The 20,288-nt window shown below is 39.8% G+C and overlaps 1 protein-coding gene across 2 annotated transcripts in view; it reads right to left on the minus strand.

Moving 5' to 3' along the window:
• Positions 1–20,288, minus strand: part of LOC148370290 (dynein axonemal heavy chain 12-like) — a 31,335-nt gene that overhangs the window by 4,877 nt on the left and 6,170 nt on the right. The window contains exons 10-68 of one of the 2 annotated variants that reach the window (XM_088332768.1): positions 19,069–19,222; positions 18,906–18,997; positions 18,647–18,825; positions 18,441–18,576; positions 18,201–18,326; positions 17,979–18,113; positions 17,424–17,617; positions 17,098–17,344; positions 16,838–17,023; positions 15,907–16,107; positions 15,605–15,799; positions 15,401–15,522; positions 15,156–15,291; positions 14,919–15,065; positions 14,480–14,599; positions 14,145–14,301; positions 13,873–14,045; positions 13,644–13,796; positions 13,327–13,566; positions 12,929–13,174; positions 12,723–12,842; positions 12,488–12,597; positions 12,195–12,378; positions 11,985–12,125; positions 11,789–11,872; positions 11,475–11,663; positions 11,249–11,368; positions 10,973–11,161; positions 10,729–10,880; positions 10,509–10,647; positions 10,264–10,430; positions 9,945–10,200; positions 9,566–9,862; positions 9,238–9,416; positions 8,914–9,106; positions 8,662–8,823; positions 8,206–8,400; positions 7,978–8,111; positions 7,743–7,905; positions 7,541–7,621; positions 5,806–5,982; positions 5,602–5,733; positions 5,420–5,509; positions 5,211–5,351; positions 4,899–5,140; positions 4,668–4,815; positions 4,425–4,570; positions 4,062–4,276; positions 3,784–3,976; positions 3,519–3,711; positions 3,266–3,438; positions 3,016–3,156; positions 2,783–2,941; positions 2,392–2,687; positions 1,776–2,029; positions 1,550–1,690; positions 1,331–1,468; positions 1,030–1,263; positions 759–947 (exon numbers count right to left, since the gene is read on the minus strand). In XM_088332768.1, the coding sequence (XP_088188894.1) occupies positions 759–947; positions 1,030–1,263; positions 1,331–1,468; positions 1,550–1,690; positions 1,776–2,029; positions 2,392–2,687; positions 2,783–2,941; positions 3,016–3,156; positions 3,266–3,438; positions 3,519–3,711; positions 3,784–3,976; positions 4,062–4,276; positions 4,425–4,570; positions 4,668–4,815; positions 4,899–5,140; positions 5,211–5,351; positions 5,420–5,509; positions 5,602–5,733; positions 5,806–5,982; positions 7,541–7,621; positions 7,743–7,905; positions 7,978–8,111; positions 8,206–8,400; positions 8,662–8,823; positions 8,914–9,106; positions 9,238–9,416; positions 9,566–9,862; positions 9,945–10,200; positions 10,264–10,430; positions 10,509–10,647; positions 10,729–10,880; positions 10,973–11,161; positions 11,249–11,368; positions 11,475–11,663; positions 11,789–11,872; positions 11,985–12,125; positions 12,195–12,378; positions 12,488–12,597; positions 12,723–12,842; positions 12,929–13,174; positions 13,327–13,566; positions 13,644–13,796; positions 13,873–14,045; positions 14,145–14,301; positions 14,480–14,599; positions 14,919–15,065; positions 15,156–15,291; positions 15,401–15,522; positions 15,605–15,799; positions 15,907–16,107; positions 16,838–17,023; positions 17,098–17,344; positions 17,424–17,617; positions 17,979–18,113; positions 18,201–18,326; positions 18,441–18,576; positions 18,647–18,825; positions 18,906–18,997; positions 19,069–19,222 (9,996 nt within the window). Of the gene's footprint in view, positions 1–758; positions 967–1,029; positions 1,264–1,330; positions 1,469–1,549; positions 1,691–1,775; positions 2,030–2,391; positions 2,688–2,782; positions 2,942–3,015; positions 3,157–3,265; positions 3,439–3,518; positions 3,712–3,783; positions 3,977–4,061; positions 4,277–4,424; positions 4,571–4,667; positions 4,816–4,898; positions 5,141–5,210; positions 5,352–5,419; positions 5,510–5,601; positions 5,734–5,805; positions 5,983–7,540; positions 7,622–7,742; positions 7,906–7,977; positions 8,112–8,205; positions 8,401–8,661; positions 8,824–8,913; positions 9,107–9,237; positions 9,417–9,565; positions 9,863–9,944; positions 10,201–10,263; positions 10,431–10,508; positions 10,648–10,728; positions 10,881–10,972; positions 11,162–11,248; positions 11,369–11,474; positions 11,664–11,788; positions 11,873–11,984; positions 12,126–12,194; positions 12,379–12,487; positions 12,598–12,722; positions 12,843–12,928; positions 13,175–13,326; positions 13,567–13,643; positions 13,797–13,872; positions 14,046–14,144; positions 14,302–14,479; positions 14,600–14,918; positions 15,066–15,155; positions 15,292–15,400; positions 15,523–15,604; positions 15,800–15,906; positions 16,108–16,837; positions 17,024–17,097; positions 17,345–17,423; positions 17,618–17,978; positions 18,114–18,200; positions 18,327–18,440; positions 18,577–18,646; positions 18,826–18,905; positions 18,998–19,068; positions 19,223–20,288 lie in introns of those variants that run through there. The other variant, XM_088332769.1, reaches the window with a different exon arrangement.

The following is a 20,288-nucleotide window of genomic DNA, read 5'->3' on the forward strand; positions in this document are numbered from 1 at the left end:
TACAAAATCATGCATGGACTTGCTCCTTCATCTCTTTCAGATTTAATTCCCCCCCTGTGTTGTGGTCCGGAGCCTTCACTCTGAAAATGCTGGTTTACTAGTGATCACAAGAGCCAAGAAGAGATCTGCAGGTTCGAGAGCGTTCTCCATTCGGGCCCCGGTGCTATGGAATGCTCTTCCCCCTGAGATTCGATCTGTAACCTCAGTGGAAATGTTTAAATCTCATCTTAAAACACACTTCTATTCTATAGCATATGAATAACCTATATTTTATGTTGACAATATCTGTGTTATATTTGTTATTGCAACGTCCATTGCAGCCTATATAATCCTGGAAGGGGATTACCTCATGGCAGTCCCTTTTCAAGGTTTCTTCATTGTCCTCAAGTTAAGGTTTTTGAGTTTTTCCTTGCCCTCATGCAGGTTTTAGATCAGGGGATGGTGTAATAATAGTGTTGTTTGCAATAATCTGTGGTCTGTGCAGCCCTTTGAGACTCCTAGTGATTAAGGGCTATACAAATACACATGACTTGACTTGACATGACTAGTTGCAATGTGTATGAATGTAGGAAAATAAATACCTCGTATGGGGAAAGCGTTATTTGGTTCTGGAAAAATTCTGTGCGCGGACTTCAATACCTGACGGATTATGTTTGAACACTGAGGTATTATTGTATTGTTTCTGATTATAAGATACACGTGGAAAAATATCAATATTTGTTGATTCTTATGCATGGACAAAATCAAATTCATCATACCTTAGTGAGGATGTCATTGGCTATGTCGTAGAGCGCATTGTCACTTCCAGAGCTTCCCCCTCCTTTAGAACCTCCTCCTTGGGTGAGGAGCAGTGAATCAAACAACAACTTGGTCTGCTGCAGGTCTTTCGAAATGTCCACGTTTTCGTGCATGCCAAATATTTCAGGGTGCTGGGAGAATGGAAGCTCCTGGTTTGCCACAAAGGTACTGTTAAGCCATCAAAGGTCTTACATAAGAAACTAAGATTCCACGTGTAAAGAAATCCTTTACCTTTATGAATCGGAGGTAGTCGTCATAGGACGATTTAGGGGGTGCCACATATTCACCACTAGGTGAGAAAGCATAGGAAGGTTTTTCCACAACGTCCGGGTTGTAGAAGTCTGCCAACATGGTGTTGAGGAGTCGCCGATCCCAGTTGTCAGTTACCCGGCCTCCATAGTTGCACTCTCCAGTCAGGTATGTTATGGCCTCAAAAGGCACTTTGTCGTATTGATTGATAAACAACTACAGAAGAAGGACAAGGACAATTACCACATGAGATGTGAGGAATATTGTAAGTGTGAATGAATACCTGGAGTTGTCTAATACTGATGTGAAGGTCAGTCTCATTAAAACCATAAGGAATATTCCAGCCAAGTGGGCCAAACTTCCTTCTCTCCTGAACAAGGGCATGGAAGAAGCAAAGACCATACAACAGCTTTTCCCAGATCTATAAGTCGATACAAATGAATTCGATCTCATAAATGACATGTAAACTATGGCCAAATCTTATCAACACCCACTTACGCACCAGTTCTTTACTAACACAGTTATTGAAGAAGTTTTGGTCACAAACAGGGTCTGTCATGTACGACTGCAGTATGTTTAATCGCAGTCCCGTTGGAGGCTCGTTGGTCATTTTTACTCCATTCTGTAGAAGGGTCACTGGAAACTAATTTAAAGACGAGGCAGTATCAAATCCTGGACTAGAAAAGGTTGAACCGTTGTACCAAATGTACTTCATGGTTCCACTTTACCTTGGGAGAAGGATAGCTTGTGAGCCAAAGTCGAAAGTCTTCATGGCATATCGCTGGACTGAATTCCTCACAGATCTTTTCCAGGGTGGACATCCAGGACACAGCCAGATGGCAATTCTGCAAACACACCCATGTCCCATTCTGCATTGCTGTGGTGATCATTTTCGAAGCAATTGGGCCTTGGCCTTGCCCCAAAGAAATGGACTGGAAATTGTTTCCACCCATGTCCTTGTCAGCGGCAAACTTCAGTAAGCCTGTGAAGTGTGAACATGTTAGGATGAATCTCTGAGTCAGCACTTCACGATATTTTAGAACAGTGGTCTCCAACGTGGTGCCCCCTAAGGACGACTGAGGTGCCTGTGGACCTGTTCTGTAAATTGCTCGCCAGTGCTGGGTTATTGCGATTTCTGTAAAAATTACTACTTAACCATACTTCCATAAATTTAGCTGATAAAAACATAGTAACAAGATAGTAATAACATGATTATTACCATTATGAGTTATTTTAGCAATGCATATTAAATTGTGTGCCCTTTGCAGTAATTAGTAACAAAAAGGAGCTCTGAGCTCCAAAGCGTTTTAAGACCACTATTTAGAAGTAAACTGCAGAACCTACTGGCCATTGGATCAGCACCAGGAGAAAGCACAAACACCAGCGGGATGGTGGCATTGGAGTCCAAGTAGCTCTTGCTTAGGTCGAAGGGAGGAGGCTGTACAAAGTTTTTCCCCAGCTTTGAGACAACATATTTGTTCACAGCTGGAACAATCTTGTCAGGCCTAAGACAGCGAACAATGATCATCTTCTGTAGTTCATTGAGCTTTTCGTCCCAGGGTGAGGGTAAAGGAACGTTGCTTGGTTCCTTGCTGTCAAAAATAGGCCTGAATACTTCTGGGCTTGAAATGAAAGAATCTCTGTGGGAAAATCACAATAAATCATTTTTAAAAAGGTGTTGCTAATCCTTTTAGCAAATACAATGTCGAAGAAAAATGTTTAATAGTTTTCTCACTTCACTCCTTTTAAGCCAGGAAGTTCGTTGGCTCTACAGATTTCATCCCAGCTCTTGTCTTGTAGCCAGGTGGGATCAGGATTAGCAAGGGTGTTTTGTAGGCCCACGCCTCCCGTCATCAAAAACATCAAGTCAGTGTACTCAATCTCACCTTTTGCTCTGATGAAAATATCATTATTTTACTTTGGATCAAACGAGTTAATTTTTTCCCCTCAACATTTAGTGTCACTCACAGGAGCAGATTACAACAGAGGATGAAGGAAAAGAGAAGTTTATCCTTCTCAAACAATGAACGACAAACATTGCAGAACAGATTATAGGTGAAGTGGTCCACTAGGTACATCACCCTCTTTTCCAGGATCTTGGACTTTTTACTACAAGAACGGGAGAGTATTTAATTTGTAAAAAAATGATCATTTTCTGGTAATGAGGTCGTTGTCATAAATTTTCTTGTGATCATAAATCAGCGTGAACATAACTCACCTATCTTGGATAGAGTTAATGTACAGGTTGACAAACCAGGAAAGAGAGTATTGATACATTGGGTCAATGTTGGTCAGGTCGGCAATAGTGAAGAAAAGAACAGACGAGTGCTTGGCAATCGATCTATAGCACTCTCGAGATTCAGCTATCATGATCTCAGTCTCCTCTGCGATCTGGAGGAGTTTGTTAGACATTTCAATCAAAAAATAAATCAATCACTTCAACACACACAACTCATGTTGCCAGTACATGCCTTTTGTTTTTTGGTTATCTCATTGGACATGATTTTTGCAGAGTCTAAGACCTGAATTGCACTCTCATCCTCCAGAATATTTCCTTCTGAGGATGAAAGTGTCTCAAGAATCCTGTCCTCAGTTTCTTTTAGTTGTCTGTTATTTGCAGCTGACTGCAGGATGAGTGCATTCCTCTCCTCTTCAAGCTCTGGCCTGCAAAGAGGTAGAAGGAAACTCAGAGAAAGACCAAAAGTTTGTGTTTAGAATCAGTCATATATGGAATACCTTTCCTTGGCAACCACAATCCCCAAAAGTTGGTCCTCCAAGCCCTCGGGGGTGATCATAAAATTGAGCAAAGAGACCTTGGTGGCAAGTTCTGGTAGGTAATGGGGGTTCCTCAGCTTGGTGGTGATGTAGAACCGGAATTCGCGGGAGTATTCAATCACACTCTCCCCCAGTTTTATGCATTCCACACCACCTGAGTGAATGACAGCAAGTGACATTTTCAAATGACATTTTCAACCTCAATTGCCCTCGTCACAACAGTGTTCCATTTATGGAACCTTGTTTGAAGGTTTGCTTAAGGAGAAGAGGCTCCAGGGAGGGATCCAGTTCTTCTCCTACATTTTCAAGAAGCAAGGGACTGCCAAACTGAAGACAATTCTCCAAAGTTCTCATGTAGTCATCATCCGTTAATTTGATAATGTGCAGTTTGTTTTCTTTCTCTGAATTCTTCACCCACTTGTTGGCCTGACCTTGAGGGTCTATCATCAGAGGCCTAAAAGAGAAGGTATACACGATGACGGTTTTAGGGTTAAGTTCTTGTCATATTTAACAGTATCATCACAGCAGAGAGGAAACATGTCTACTTGTGTCTGCCTCTGTGCTGCACATTGCAACACCATTGTTTGAATAATGGTTCTCACCATCGACGTGAATTACTTGTAATTACACCATTGTCAATAGAGAACGAGTCTGTGGGAAGGCCTGCGATGTTCCATGCCCTTATCTTAATGGGATCGCCCAGGGTTTTACTGAGAGAGAAGTCATCTGAAGATGGAATGTTCTTGGACTACAGAAAAATTGTAAAATCTTGATGTGAATTTCTTCAGTAAGTTTAAAAATACAAAAGGCAGACTTTGTGGACGAACAAAGAAAATCAAACTTACTTGACACAATTTAATCCAGTGACTGGTGCAATCTTGTCTAAAGTTGGCAGTAAAAGCACCCAGGTAGGCCATTACACCAGCAGAGATAAGAACATCCCCAGTGAGGTTGTCATAGGTGTTCTGCAGATCTTCAGCAGCCTTGGACCATCTAAGGAGAAATTACCTACTTAGTGGCACATTCTTATTTCTCTAATTTTCCAAATAAAAAACATGATTTGAGGCATTCATCACCTTGTCTTTTCCCCTCCCAGGCCACCGATGAGTTTCTCAGCTCTCTCTAACTTTTGTTGACATAAATCCCTTTGGGCTTCTAGCTTAGCCTTTTCCTCTGTCTTTTCCTCAGATATTCGTTGCAGGTCAGCCAAACGGTCCATGACCTCCTTTAGTTGAGCTCTTTTCTCTGATAATGTTGCCATGGCAGCAGCCAGGGTCGCCTGAGCCTCTGCTTGCTTGGCCTTTTTGGGAGCCACAATCTAAAAGAACAGACATGAGTATAACAGGAAGCAAAGCTACTGTTAATTGTGAAAGAAAAACATGTCACACCTTCACCACTCTGTCATAGGACTCCATTGCTTTGATCCACTTGCAAAGACCTTCTGCTGCTGAGGAAGCCTTTGCCACTTTAGCAGGGCTGAAATCAGGATTTGTCATGTATGTAGCACGAATCTTTGCCATAGATTCTTCCTGCCAGAAAATAGAGATCACTTTAGATTTTCTTTTTAGTGCATTGAAAATTGTGATATGACACTCACGGGAATGTTGTCTTTGTCATATTCTTTAAGGTCCCTTAAAAAGTTCATATCACCTAACAATTTCTTACTTGGACCCCAGTAATCCAACACCTGGTCAAGAAAAAAAATGCAAGAAAAAATAAGTAGAATTCTATTTTTTAAATATTTTTTCCCACTCACGATTGTTTCTACTTGAGGCAAACCTTTTTTCCAGAGCCAGCAGGATCTGCTACCTTATCTGGTGCCAATCCCTTCATTACACACACAGCTGACATCACCAGTTTAACACCATCAGGAGGGTTTTTCATAGACTTCACAACAGTGATGTCAGCAGGCTGCAATTATGAAAGTAACCTCAGGTCAACTTACATTAGGGTTATTGATGGGTTCAAGAGAAGTGTTACTACCTTTAAGGTGTTCAAAGCTGAGGTTGCTTCTTCCAGGGCAGGGATTGCCTCAGCTAGTTCACTGTCACACTCGTCTTTCAGTGCTTGAGCCTCGGCAGCTTGAACTGCTGTGGCCTCCTCTTCAATACCTACAAGTTTACTGGTCGCTTCCACTTCCACAGACTCCACTGCGATCACCTATGGGTCATCATAGTTGACTTTATAGTTGGCAAAAATGTTAATCAAGTCCATCAGGGCGACTTAAAAGAAAAAGTTGATTGAAAAAAGTTTCTTTCGACATTTTGCCGTAGCAATAGACATTGTATCAGAAATTAAGTTTTTAGGGGTCATAATAGACAATAAACTAAGTTGGAAAACACACATCAGACACATACAAACAAAGGTATCTAAAAGCATTTCAATAATTAATAAAACCAAAGTTCTTTTACATTATAATGCATTGTATTTGTTATATTGTTCTCTCGTTCTGCCATATTTAACATATGGTGCAGAAGTCTGGGGAAATAATTACAAAAGTTCACTACAGCCCCTTTTTATCCTTCAAAAACGTGCAATAAGAACCATACACAGGGTAGGATATCGGGATCATACCAATATTTTATTCATGCAGTCCAATTTATTGAAACTGGATGATTTAATACAATTTTTCACTTCACAACTGTTATTTAAAGTCAACAAAAACATAGTGCCAGAAAACATACAAAGATTATTCACTCGGAAAGAGGGAAATTATAACTTGAGGGGCTGTGGTGAATTCAAAATCCCAAAGGTGAGAACCACCAGGAGAAGTATGTGTGTGTCTGTGTGTGGAGTCAGACTTTGGAATAATTTGCAAAATGAAATCAAACAATGTCCAAATATCCATGTGTTCAAATTTAAATACAAAAAAGCATTACTGGCGAAATACAGAGATGAAGAAAATGGGATATGAGGGAGACTGGAAATACTGCACTTCAAACCATGGCTAACTTGTTGTTATTGTGCTATTATCACATCAGAACTGTTATAAATATTGTGTTTATTTTTATTGATATTATCACTGGTGCCGCAGTGACATTATGCGCATTATGACGTTGAGGGATGGGTATTGCGAAGATTAGTGTATAAAATATGTGATTATTGTAACTTATAATTATTGATATCTGACCTATGTAATAAGTATATCCATGAGATTTTGTTGTATTGTACACAAGAGGGAGCTATCTATAAAATGTATTTAATAGGGAAGATAAAGGGGTAGGAAAAATAAGCATCTGCTTCTGACTACCCCTTTTCGAACATTTTGTGGGACATTATTTCGATGTTGACTCATTGTTTTTGTCCTGTTTTTATTTTTATGTTCGAAATAAAATTTTCATTCATTCATTCATTCATTCCCCCCAGTCTTTTTATGCGGATGGAATCACTCAGTTGGCAGGAGCTTCCAAATAAGCTCGCACATTCCCCCAGTGTAGCTGTTACTAACGAGAAAATAGTAAAACTTTATTTGCAAAGACTGCATTGGCCATACAAAAAAAATCTGCATTAAAAAAAAAATCCTATTTGAATGACGCCAACACAGATCTTTTGCAAAACTCTCTATGGCAGTGGGGCTGCAGTCGCATCAGGTATTCATAATTGAGTAATTGATCACATAAAATGTGGAATCATAAATGAAAAAAACCCAGAGGTCGACATTGCAAATTTTGGTATATTTTTTCATATTATAACATCTGTGATTGTACAGTGGTGTTACCTTCATCATTTTTTCATTTTCTATTGATGCCTGTTCCAGTTTGGGCTGTAAGTCAACCAGCTCTAGTTTCATCTCACCGACCTTCAGGGACATAATGTTAAAGTGGACTCATTAAAGAAAATTTACAAATGGGTATTTTGATGGCCCTCATTCGGTATTTTCTAAAGCACATGTTTAAATAAAGATAGATTATCTGCTACACCTGAGATTCAGCAAAGGCTAGCTTTTCCAGACCATTGGTGTATCTCCTCTTTGCCTTCATGACAGCGTCTCTTTTCATGGTAAGGAGTTGACTGAAGGCTGCCATGAGCTCCAGATAGGATGTTGGTGTCACATAGTTGTGGCGACCTAAATCAGTAAGAAATCTGCAGCGGAAAAAAAAAGTGTCAAAGATAATACATGCACTGTCTCTTTTAGTACAGTCAAATGAGTTGTACCTCGCCGATAGTTCACTGGCAGAGGTGTGAAAGGTTTTGCAGATGGGTACGACATCCCTTCTCTCACTGTCTTTCATTCCTAGCGGCTGCAGGAAAGAGTTGGCTACCTTTTCAAGAGCTTCCTCCGGCCAAGGCTAGCAAATAAAACATTAAGAGCACAAATACTAAACTTGACTCCGTAATTTAAAACCAGAATTTATTTTTTCACCGAATATGTATAGTCCATACCTGAAACCAGTTAATGGTGCAGCAGTTGATGAGCGATGGAAATTGCCGTAGACGATTACGGAAGGCGTCACCAATTGGACTGAAGGCCACAACGATGTGAAGGTTTTGTTTGCAACGGGCCACAAAGTAGTTGAACAGAGTTAAAGAGCTCAACTCTACACTCTTATTCTTGGCTTGGGCAATAGGACGTACAGTCTAGAAATGGGAATTCAACGAAATCACATTGTCACAATGTTAAACTTCATACTCATAATCGTCAAAAAAGATAAAATGGTCCTCAAAAACCATAAAATGTCTTTGAATGCCGTGTTGAGTCTTGTGCGAGCACTTATAAGGAAAATACTTGAGAATAGAAATCTTTTTATTTCAACCCTTACCCTCAAAGGTTAGTGATTATGATTTAGTTTTGAGGCAAATATTCTAACGCAAATCTTACTGATTACTTTTAATGCATACCTCAATAATGTCCTGTTTTTCATCCATAGCAAACATATTGGGCACCTCTCCTGTGTTCAGGACACTGTTTACATCTTCAAGAAAAGCTTCATCTTTTATCTGAGCATCAGTGAGCAAAAACACAATTCTTTGACCCTTCACACCCGCATCCCTGAGCAGCTTCTGTAATTTCATGTTACAATGTGTTACATCACAGTCAGAGATCAAATTACATAACACTCATGATGTGCGAATCACAGGCAAAAGACTGACCTTGAGATCATCTCTCCATTCAACCATGCCGTAGCTCTTTGAGATCTCAGGCTGAAAAAGGTTCATCTGGGCGATGAAGGTGGCCAAACGAGTGATAGACTGGCGCCCGCTTCCTCCCACTCCTACGCAGAGAGCATTTCCTCCTGGCTGCTTCAACACGCGGCTTATCCGCGACAGGTGCTCTAATACATAGCTATATCAGATGCAGTTACTTTTAGGGCCGCAGAGGTTTCCATAGTAATAAAAAAATGCAAATTTTCATGCAGTGCACTGTAGTGTGGTTTCCCGAGTTAAATTGACTGTGCGGTGCAATGTGTGATTTACCGGAAAATGACGAGATACATGCGGCTCTTGTTCATCTGATTGTACTCAACAAGACACGCCTCCACCACCTCAGCAAAGCTTTCTACAGAAGGCACCTCAGCGTACAAGCGGTCATCAATGTCGAGGTCGGGGTTCATGTAGTCGCCAAACAGTAAAGTCTGCATGTCCTGCTCGACCAACTGACAAGAAATAGCAAAACAAGACTGCAATTAACTGTTCCATTTTTAAAAACATCACAGATTTATAATCTTAGGAAGTTTTAAAGTTAGGTATAGTCAACCAATATCAGAATATCAATTAAAACACTCTACAACCAAAGTCAATTTACTTTTGTGCCTTTTTTCAGATGATCAAACACTTGGTTAAAGGCTTCATTGAAGTGATCTTTTAGGATCTTGGACATCAACTGATAAAACCAAGCCCGATCCTTGTCATCCACCAGACGGTCGTAAAAGACTCTGAAGACCTCATGGACAAACAGGCGAATCATTGTGCGCTTGTTCTCCAGAGATTTGCTCTTCACAAGAAGGCATCCTTGTATTACGCGCGAGAAATCCCGTAGATTAAACGTGTAATGAGATTTGGCTGGTGTTGGAAGCAGGTTTTCCATGGCTTGCTTGTAGACCTTTGGAAGCAAATTCAGTCAAATCAAATACTAGAGAGACGAGTGTGAATGTCAGTGTGTCCGTCCAGTATAAAGGACTCACATCCATTGTTGCTGTCACCATTTGGCTGCCAATAGTGAAGTATTCCGGTGGAAATTCATTGTTCTTAAGATAGAATGCCACCATGATGGAGAAGATGCGAATCATAGTGTCGTCACTGAAAGAATTTATGCTAAAAAGGTTGAAGTGGCGTAGGAAGCGAGACGTCACCGCATTCCTTCCACCACCAGGAGGACCCATGGCAGCCATGATCTGAATGTCAACTAATTTGATGCCAGAAGTATCCTTTAGGTCATACCTGTCATGAACAAATGTATAGTCAAGCTCCGTTGCTTGGTGTCAATTTGTCAAACGCCCCTACCACTTTTTGTGGTCCATAAACTGTCGAAGAAGCTCTACAGGGGGCTGAGCTCCAAACTGCTCTAGCGCTGGCATATTTACATCATCAATGAAAATGAGGTATTTCTTGCCCATGGGAGGGCCAAACACACCCTTCCGTCGCTTATCTAACTTTGCCATGATGATGTTCTGGACAACAAAAATAGCTAAGAATAAGTTCACTCAAAGCTGCAAGAATTTTCACATTCATAAGTTGATCCAGCTAACCTGTGTTTGGTTGGCAGTGGTGCGGGCTGAAAAGTTGATTGAGAGGGGTAAAAAGAGATCCTTGTCAAGACCATTCATTAACTTCTCCATGACATACACAGACTTTCCAGTGCCAGTTGGGCCAGCCAACAGCAAAGGCCTGAACAGAAAAGGAGATATTAAAACATTGACAGTAACATGTTTATACAGATTCACATCTTTCATCTGTGTTTTTACTCACATTCCATAGGTGATGCAAATGTCCATTAGGAAAGTGTAGCGAACTAAGTCAATGGTGGGAACAATTATGTCCTGCACTTTGGTGGTCTTATCCCCCAGACTGACATTTTTAATGGCATCATTCCAGTGAACCCATTTGCCTTTTGCTTTATACTGAACAGGACATTGGATATGAATGAATAAAATAGATATTACGGTGCAAATTGAAGAGACAAAACATTTAGATCTATGCCACTTGCGGCTACCTCGTAAAAATAGTCATAGACCAGGCCTTTCTCATCCACCGGGCACTCCCATTTTCCCACAATTTCAGGAACTGGATGTTCAGCTAACTTTCCAGACTCTGCATCCCTGACAAACTCACTAAACATCTCCCTGCTCTTTGTATCGCAGCTGCCACCCACAGACCACACCAGGGCGAAAGAAAAAGCTGCCTGTAATACCAAAAAAAAACAGTTCTTGAACTAAAGTCAAAGTTATTGTAACTGAAGTAAATAAGTTCTTGGAGATGTGGATCATACCATGATCCAGGTGCGAATGATTTTATCACTTGTCTCTGTTTCTAGTGGTTCAAGAAGCTGCATCTCAAACAGTCTACATAAGGACACTGAAGTGTTCCAGTTGGTGGTGGGGACAACTTCCTGTCAGCAAGAAAAGCAAGCAACATAAACATTTGTTCTCAACTGTTAAAAATCCCCCTGGCCTTTGCACTTTGATGACTGATTGATGATGATTGGTTTTACTTACTCTGCAATTTTTACGAACTATCCTGAAGGCAGGTGGCATTAACCAGTGAAAGAGTTCTAATATTAGATTGTTATGGTCGGGATTCTTTAAAACTTCAGGAAGAGTGTTCATCCAGGAAAGTATTAAAGGCTCCCAGCCTAGCTGAGAAGGCTCCATGTATATCATACCACATCGACTTACAGTAGCAGGCTGCAAGTGAAACAAACAATTTTAATTGCTGGCAATTATGAAATCAGACGTTTGCTTTGGATAATGCTGATTCTCTTTGTTCAAATTATAAAAACATAATTACGCAGACAACACTCCAAACTTACGGATGCTTGTGAGAGATCCATTGCTTCAAAGATTAGACTCATCTGATTGGACATTTGGATAATTTCTCCACTCATCAGGCACAACTGTGAGATCAAAACAGTTTAAAAGGTAGAAATAAATCATGATTATATATATATATATATATATATATATATATATATATATATATATATATATATTACACACAATACGTACCTTTTTGTTGTCATCTAGCACAGTGTTCATACTTTCAATCCACAACGTGTCGATGGGACCATCAAACACTACCCATTTACGGTCTGGCGTTTCAGCTGATGCATATTCGCGAAACGTGTTGGCCACAATACCATCTGTCCACTAACACAAAAATATGGACGAAATAGGATAGATCAGGGGTAATATAAAAACATGGATAAAAGGTCATACCTCATGGGAAACAAGATCAAACTGTCCAAAAAGCTGTCCCATGGTGATTGCCTTAGGGTTCAATGTCCTGAAAATAACTTTTTCTTCTTCTCCATAGCCTCTTTCATTCATCAGGATAAGGGTGTCGGCAAGCACATGGAGCACTTTGGTCTTTCCAGAAAATGACTCTCCCACCAGCATAAACCTAAAGCAGATAATTGATAAAACTTGGGATGATACTTTAGTTTGTGGGTTAAATAACAGCAAATTTTAAAAAAACATTAAACAAAGCACACATTTTTAAAATAACATACCCGTGCCTGACTATCATCATCTCATATGTTTGGATCATCTTTTCTATGAAGATCTGTGTTGATTGTACATTATGCTTTTCACAGCACTCAACAGCAGCTTCCAAAAATAACTGTCAAAGACATAAATGCATGTTATATGCATCATATGCATCATATTTGGAGCATACTTTAGAATCTAGTATAAATATTTGTGACATTTACTGAAAGAGTGAAAAGGGACATTGGCAGATCTAACCTCATAGTCAGCCTCTGGAAGGGTGATGCCAGGGAACAAATCACTGGTGATTCCATTGAACAGTGGAATATCATGCGAAAGGAATTTGGGCTCGTTAACATCTTTTATAGACCTCAGAAGCTAGACATTAACACAGAAACCCATATAAAACCAATATTTTTGTGCAAAATAGAAAGCCGAGATTGTACAAAGCTAAGCTCACGTACCAATATGTCCTCATTTTCGTCTGGATACTTGAGCTTGAGGTTTCCTGCAGCAACAAGTACAGCTTTGACAGCCCTCATACCATAATCATAGTGAAACTGTGAGGAAAGCTGCTCTGAACAGAGCCTGTAAGTCATTGCAATCTTGACTGACAGAGGTTTGGCATTAAGGAATCCATAAGAATAGAGAGAGATCTCCGCTATTAGAGCATAGTTGGGCACCATCATGGTAACTGTTCGAAACAACACCTGTAGAACATGAAATACACCACGTTAAGCGCAATAGAAAAATGCACTTTGTGATGAAAAACAATTACCTATTTCAAAGTCACGTGTTGTCTATGCAAAATACACATTTGTGCTAAATTTCCCATTTGTTGTATTTGATTACATGAGCAGACCTTAAGGTTGTCGGGAAGTTCTGAGCGTCCTGCATAACCAGGATTCATTGTGATGGACACAAAGCAGTTAGGGTTGAGTTTGAGCATCGTTCCTTCAAAGTCAAAGTACTCCAAGTTCATCTCAATGGCCCTCTGAATGCAAAGAACCTGCTGGGCCACTACAGACAAGACCTCAAGCTCAATGCGGTTGAATTCATCAAAGCAAGCCCAGGCTCCAGAAGAAGCCAAACCTTTGAAAAACTGACAACATGCACGGGGAAACAGTATTTTAGAAGCAGAACATATGGTTATAAAATACTGTTTAAATCACATTTTACTTTGCCCATTGCAAGATAATCCAGGCCATCAGAACAGTTGAAGACCACACATTGCACAGCTAACGCTTTGGCTAAATCCTTGGTGGTTTCTGTTTTTCCAGTCCCGGCTGGACCTTCCGGTGCCCCACCCAAATGGAGGTAAAATGCACCAATCTGTAAAATAATCATTGCTTGTTACATCCTGAAAAATAGTGACAGATACACATTTCCACCCATTTATTATATATACCAGAGTTCTGTAGCATCTATCAGTCAGCGGGGTGATCACCAGACGAAAAGAGTTCCCCAGATACTCATAGGCGTACTTCACATCACAGTTTATAATGCGAACTCGAACGTTGTTGTTGTTCCAGTAGTAACGAAGCTGGGCTAGCCATCGGAAATCATCTTCACTAGCAACACCTGTGACACACAAAAAAAGAACATTTGCTTCATTTTCTAGAACAGAAGTCATAAATAGTCACAGCATTTTTTTTTAGAGTCCTTTGTGTTAATAAATACCATGCTCAATTAGTTCCATAACCACATCACGAGCATGGACATCAATTGTCACCAATGCTCCCAAAGTAATCCTTGTTTGTTTAGGTAGTTTTCCTCTCACCAACCCCACAATGTCAGCTAGTTGTTTCTGTAGGGTTTGGTAGTAATCTTTCACACCCTGTTGGAGCCATCGTAGAAATAAAATGTATTTTTACTGGGGTATACAAATTAGCATCATAAAAAGGGTTATTAAAAATGATGGACAAGCAAACTATTACAGTGGTTTATTTTATCTTTTTGACAATTATTTCAATTTATCCTTTTTACTGTAAAACAAAATGATTACTAAACCTTACTTGGGTCCCTCCTCTGATGGCTTCATGGACTTCCAAGGTCCAAAACATTTGTGAGGTACAGATCACCACCTGACCAGGCCACTCCTTCACCCATGTGTTCCTTATAGTTTCAGCATAGGCCTGTCAATACAATCATTCTACATGATACCCACAGTTTCAGTATTTGACAAAAATAGAAAGCAGCCCTTTTTGTAAATGTTTTGATCTACACATTCAGTTAATCAGATGACACTACAGATTTTTCTCCATGTTTTTTGGATCATCAGCCTGGATAATTAAGTGTCACTATAAATATAGTTTGTGTTATTGGTAAAATTAAATTCCAAATAAATTACGGGTATCCCTTGCCTTGTCACTGTTAAATCTTGTTACGTTTGATTCCAAGATGATAATTTTCACACATAATTTAACACATTCTATTTCGGCTTTGTGACCTCACCGTTCGAGAGCGATCAATTACATCTCTGACACTGCGGATCATTAAGTCTTCTACTTGTACCAGCCACTTTTCAACTGCTCCTTGGGCCTCTGCTGTGGATATGAGCCCGATGAGAGCTACACGCTCCCCTTCACTGCTGTACATGGCCTGGTTTAAAAAGAAAAAACAATCCACATCAAAGGAATGGTACAAACCATGCACACTTGCACACAGAGATTTCACTGTTTAGAAACCTACTTGAATATCGAGATTCGGAAGGAAGTCAAGCTTGGCAATGCCCTCAAAACACTTCCTGAGATGGGGCTGCACACGTAATGGATCCTTGGTCTCAGAAAGTATTTCCAACATTTCGTCATTGGACAAAAAGAAAAACCTGGGTGAACAGCAACCGTTATCAAAAAATGTAAAAACAAACTAAAATACAATTTTTAAAAAATTAAAAAAACATATGAGATGAAGTAACAAAAGAAAGCTTTGTTCACCTTGGGAAAAACAGACGCTTTTTCTCCAAATAGTCATTTAGTCCTTTCATAATGATGTCAAGGAACTCATTGGACTCGATCAGTTTTTCGAGTAGACCAGGCATCGAGGTTGCTGCAAGTAACTGAAAGAACACAATTTCATGATTATTGTTGCAATCCATAGACTCCTGATATATGTCCTAAAACATGTAGACCGCTAGCTACCTTGGAGTCCTTAACACAGTGCCTCATGACTTCCTTCCAGTTTTTGTCAACAATTTGAAAAAGTCGTCCCTCTTCTGGAATCTGCTGCATGATATCAGCAGAGCAGAAGATAGGCTCAAGGTAAAGCCATTGTGCCTGCACCTTCAGCCACTCATCAATGGTTTCCTGGATGCGGAGAAGGCGCTCCTCCCAAACCTAATCAACAGAGTTCAATATTTTGGGGAAAAGACAAGTCACAAAAATGCTGAAAGCCAAATACATTGTGCAGCTTGCCATTATGGTAATGTAAAATTGAAGCTTACCCTTATCTCATTTTCAAGGGGCTTTATGAACGGTGAGTTTCTCATTGTCTGAGTCTTAACAATCTGGTCATCAAGCAATGCCTGAATTTCATCCAAAGCAGTTAAGATGGACACACCAGTGTCCCTGTAAGGTTGATGGTGTAGAGAAACACCATCCCAAACAGTAACCATGTTTTTCATGGCTTTCTCCATTGAGAATTCCTGAAATGGGGAAAGAACAAGGTTTATAGTGGGTATTGTATTCATTTCTCTTTTGATATCGCTTCACTTATTGAGTCATCTCAGAATGGGCGCTCACACTTACTTCCCGAATTGACTAACAATTAACTTTCATAATGATGACTAGCTATCTATCTACTATGGTCATATCCCTCAAGAGGGGTGACCGACAGCAAGATAAACACAAACAATAACAAAAAAATAATAAAAGGGAAAAAAATAGCAAAAATAACACACACAAACATTTTTGGACCATGGTCAACCCAATTGCCCAAACACCCAAACAAGTTAGGCACCTCGGCACCCAAGTTGGTCATGCTTTCGTCCCTCCAGATGAAACGGGACACCAGAAAGCGGCCATGTCACTCGGGCCAGGGTGACACAACACACTCTTTTGTTCAACAGCAGGGCCCGACAGCTTTCACTGGTTTACCCCTGCCGCATCATATGGGTGGCCAGACCATCCTTAAGAACATGTCCATAATGATGTAAGAAGCAAATATGACATGAGGATTACTTGAAATGATTGAAATAAGACACGTCCAAAGTTATTTTGGGGACAGGTCTCATATTAGCCTTGGCTTTAACCTACTATCCCTACTTTTCATTTTGGGTTATTTGTGAATTTTGTGATGTGATATTAATTTAAAGATGTATGCAAATAAAAACACAATGTGAAAATAAAAAAATATGACAAGGCACAAACACCTACTTTACTTGCAGCAGCACTAATTGATTCAAACTCGTCCAAGTATGGATTTAAGTTTTGTTTAAGGACTTTGCGTAACGTTGTTCCAGCATCAGGAGTAAGGTCAAAGCCAACAATGTCTGACATCTGCTTCCAGTGGCGATCTCTGATGCCGGGATTGCACAGGACAGTCAATAAAGGAGTATGTTGCTGTCAACAAAAAAAAAGATTAGTTAGCAAATGGAACCATTAACTGCGTAACTTTCTGTGCTAAAGCGGCCTACCCTAAAGTCTTTGACCTGCTCTAGTACAGTGGAGCACAAGACAATTGTAGGGCTCTCCACTTCTTCTTCACCACCACCACCACGCCTTCGTCTGGTTGTTCCTCCAGTGATCTTCTTGGTTGCCTGTTCAGTCTTGCTCTTTTTCTGCTGAAAATATTTCAGTGTCTTGAAGATGTCCCTGAAGAACTCGTCAACTTTCACTTCCATTCCTTCACCATCTAGTTCCAGGAAAGAACCATCCATCCAACTGTATAAAGAAAGATATTTCATGACCTCAACAGGGGTAATCTTTTTAAATTACATTTTACATCAACCTGAAATCAGACCTGCTATGCGAGCGCTGCCACCTGAGTATAAACGAAAATAATTTTTGATACGGCTCAATATTCTGTCTGATGAGCTCAACCTCTGGGTAAAATGACTGGTCCCATTCGTGAAAAGCCTCATCTTTGTGAATGTCTTCAATTGCTTCTTCAGCCTCCTGTAGTAAGGTCTGAACCGTTTTGACATCTCCCATATACTGTACAAAGCACAAATAAAATGTCTTTAAGTTTTACATACTCTTCACAACCTCCATCCTGGAAAAAGGGTCTTTCTTTAATGTTATGTAGGATTTAACAAATAAAACTAGTTTTTCAAAACTCAATTTGTACTCACTGCTGCTGCTCAATAGACTGGTTAGAAATCAAAACAAAAGCACGTTTCTCAATTGAGAGCAGAGCCACAAAGGTGGGCATGCAGTTTCATCACATCAGGTATATTGGTGACAAATTTTACAGTTCAAATAATATTTGCTGCTTTCATTTTTCCCAAGCTTCTCATTGTGTGAGTTTAATTAACTACTTTATTTTATGGTAATTTGAAGTAAAAACAATGTGTACCTGCTGCATCATATCCAGCTCAGAGCAGTGAGGGAACTCATCAACCCTCCGTTCTAGCTTGGCAAGATGAACAATGACCCTTTCTCTCTTGGCAAGCATTTCCTTCTCCCCTTTGGCCTTAGCTTCTTGGAAAACCTAAAAGGACATGCATCCATCTTACCATCATACTTGAAAAGAAAACTATAGCGCAAGTAAAATTCCATTAATAGAGTGTTACTTTACCTCGTCGCTGAGTTCAAACACTTCGAGGATTTTCAACGGCCACTTAAATACAGTTGAATTGAGTTCGAGGTCTTCTGGTTCAAAAATGTGGACATCAAGAAGGTAGCTAAGTCTGTTGTAGGCTTTCTGCCACATCAGAAAATGCAAGACTATTATAGTTCTAAATAAAAGATCTGTGGTGTTTTATGAAAAATAATAGTACACAAGTAAAAACAACATGCAAAAAAAGTTCATCTTTACCTTTATCCTTTCATGAAGAAGTGCAATCCCATTTGACTTAGTCACTTCAATGTATGCAATCATCTGTGCCATTTCATCAGTAGTAACGGGTACATTCAATGCGGTTTCTTGAATGGTTTCAAAATCCGAGATGATCCTTTCAATAAAACAATTTCATGCAGCAAAATAACAGGAAAGAGACACATTTCATGAGAAATGATACTCACTGTAAGTTTTGCTGCGTGTGTTTGGATTTCATGTTGTTTATAAGTATTTCAGCACAAGTCTTTGCTTTTTGAGACAGTCCCTTGTTTAGGTCCTCACAATACAATTCGACCATTGGAAAGTGAACCTTTGCTGGGAGGTTACCCAGCTTCCTTGACAAGTCCCGAAACTCTTCCACGATCTAGAAATCGCCATCAGATTGCAAGTGACAGTCAACCGGGAGCAGTGGCCCAGTAACATTCTAAAGTTGAGCATCCTCACCTTTATATATTCGGTAAATGAGTGATTTTCATTCACAAACGTCTCGACTCGTTTGTGAGCAGTTCCGTCTACTAACCAATTATAATTTTCAACTAGAAAAAAATTAAATGTTAAAAAGCACATCGTGAAATGACTGAACAATTTGAGATGATAATTTAATTACCATAATTCTGAAAGTATCGGTCAGGCTCTTCCAGATGCTTGCGCACAGTTGCTGAGACAGTGAAGTGAGCCCATGCTAGGGTGTGATCTGGGGCCTTGGCATCTATGTACGCTGACAAGGATTCGTCCAGCCACGACTGAACTGTTTGCACTTTCTTAAGATAAAAATTATCGTTAAATATGTGTAAAGCTGCAGATTGGTGTAGGACAGGGGTCGGGAACCTATGGCTCGCGAGCCATATATGGCTCTTTCTATGAGTATCTGTGGCTCAGAGACCAATTTGATTGCATGCAAAATTTCTCCATCTTGTTCAAAACCGAAATTGTCTATCCTATTCAGGTACACGTAAAGCCAAACAAAGCTAAATTTAAAAGTAACACTTCGCAGTATATATAGGGCACGTTTTTCACTACAATTTACAGTCAAGGTGTCACACAAAAAAGGGGAAAAAAAACTCGTTTTGGCTGTACAACGCTAAAGAATCCTTTATTTAAAAGTTCACTAAATAATCTGTGTTCAGTGTTCAGATACCTTATGATGAATCCACAGAACTGTAAATACGCCAAAACACCGGAAGAGAACTTAGTCATTTGATTGGGCGAGTGGGAGGGATGGGTGGAGCTATGCAAAAAGTACAAGCATTCCCTCCCATCTCTCGCCAAAGGTAAGCACATAAGGCTCCCTATTCTCAGAATGTTGGGACGTTTTTACAAAATAAATGCTTGCATCTGGTTTTGAAACCAATATGTATGAAAAAAAAGGTCAAAAGGAGTTTAACCTATCTTGAGTAATTGCAAGAAAGAGACAAGTTTAAAGTGGTCTGTTTGTTGAATTTGGGACAGGGGCTCTGGCATTATTCTCTTTTCATAATTTTTATCAAATCATCAAAAATAAATGTGCTGAAGACTAAGCTTTTGTCTGGGGCGCCGGTTTAGCAATTTAGTAAATTTGTCTCATAATTTATGGTGTGGCTCTTTCCCAAAATAAAATTAATATTTTTTGCTTTTATGGCTCTTTGAGTCAAAAAGGTTCCCGACCCCTGGTGTAGGGCAATGTATTGTTCCCCGTAAAAGTATTGGCCCCACCAAGAACCTATTGTCATATTGCCACATTACAGGCATCAAACCAAAAGCTTAAAAGATAAACATATTTTCTAAGAATCAACATTTACAACACAATTTTGAAGTCGAACCAAATTATTTGGACACTTCACACTCTAT

The sequence above is a fragment of the Urocampus carinirostris genome, chromosome 3 (assembly GCF_059441175.1).
Source record: "Urocampus carinirostris isolate Australia breed hairy pipefish chromosome 3, RoL_Ucar_1.0, whole genome shotgun sequence".
Classification (NCBI taxonomy): domain Eukaryota; kingdom Metazoa; phylum Chordata; class Actinopteri; order Syngnathiformes; family Syngnathidae; genus Urocampus; species Urocampus carinirostris.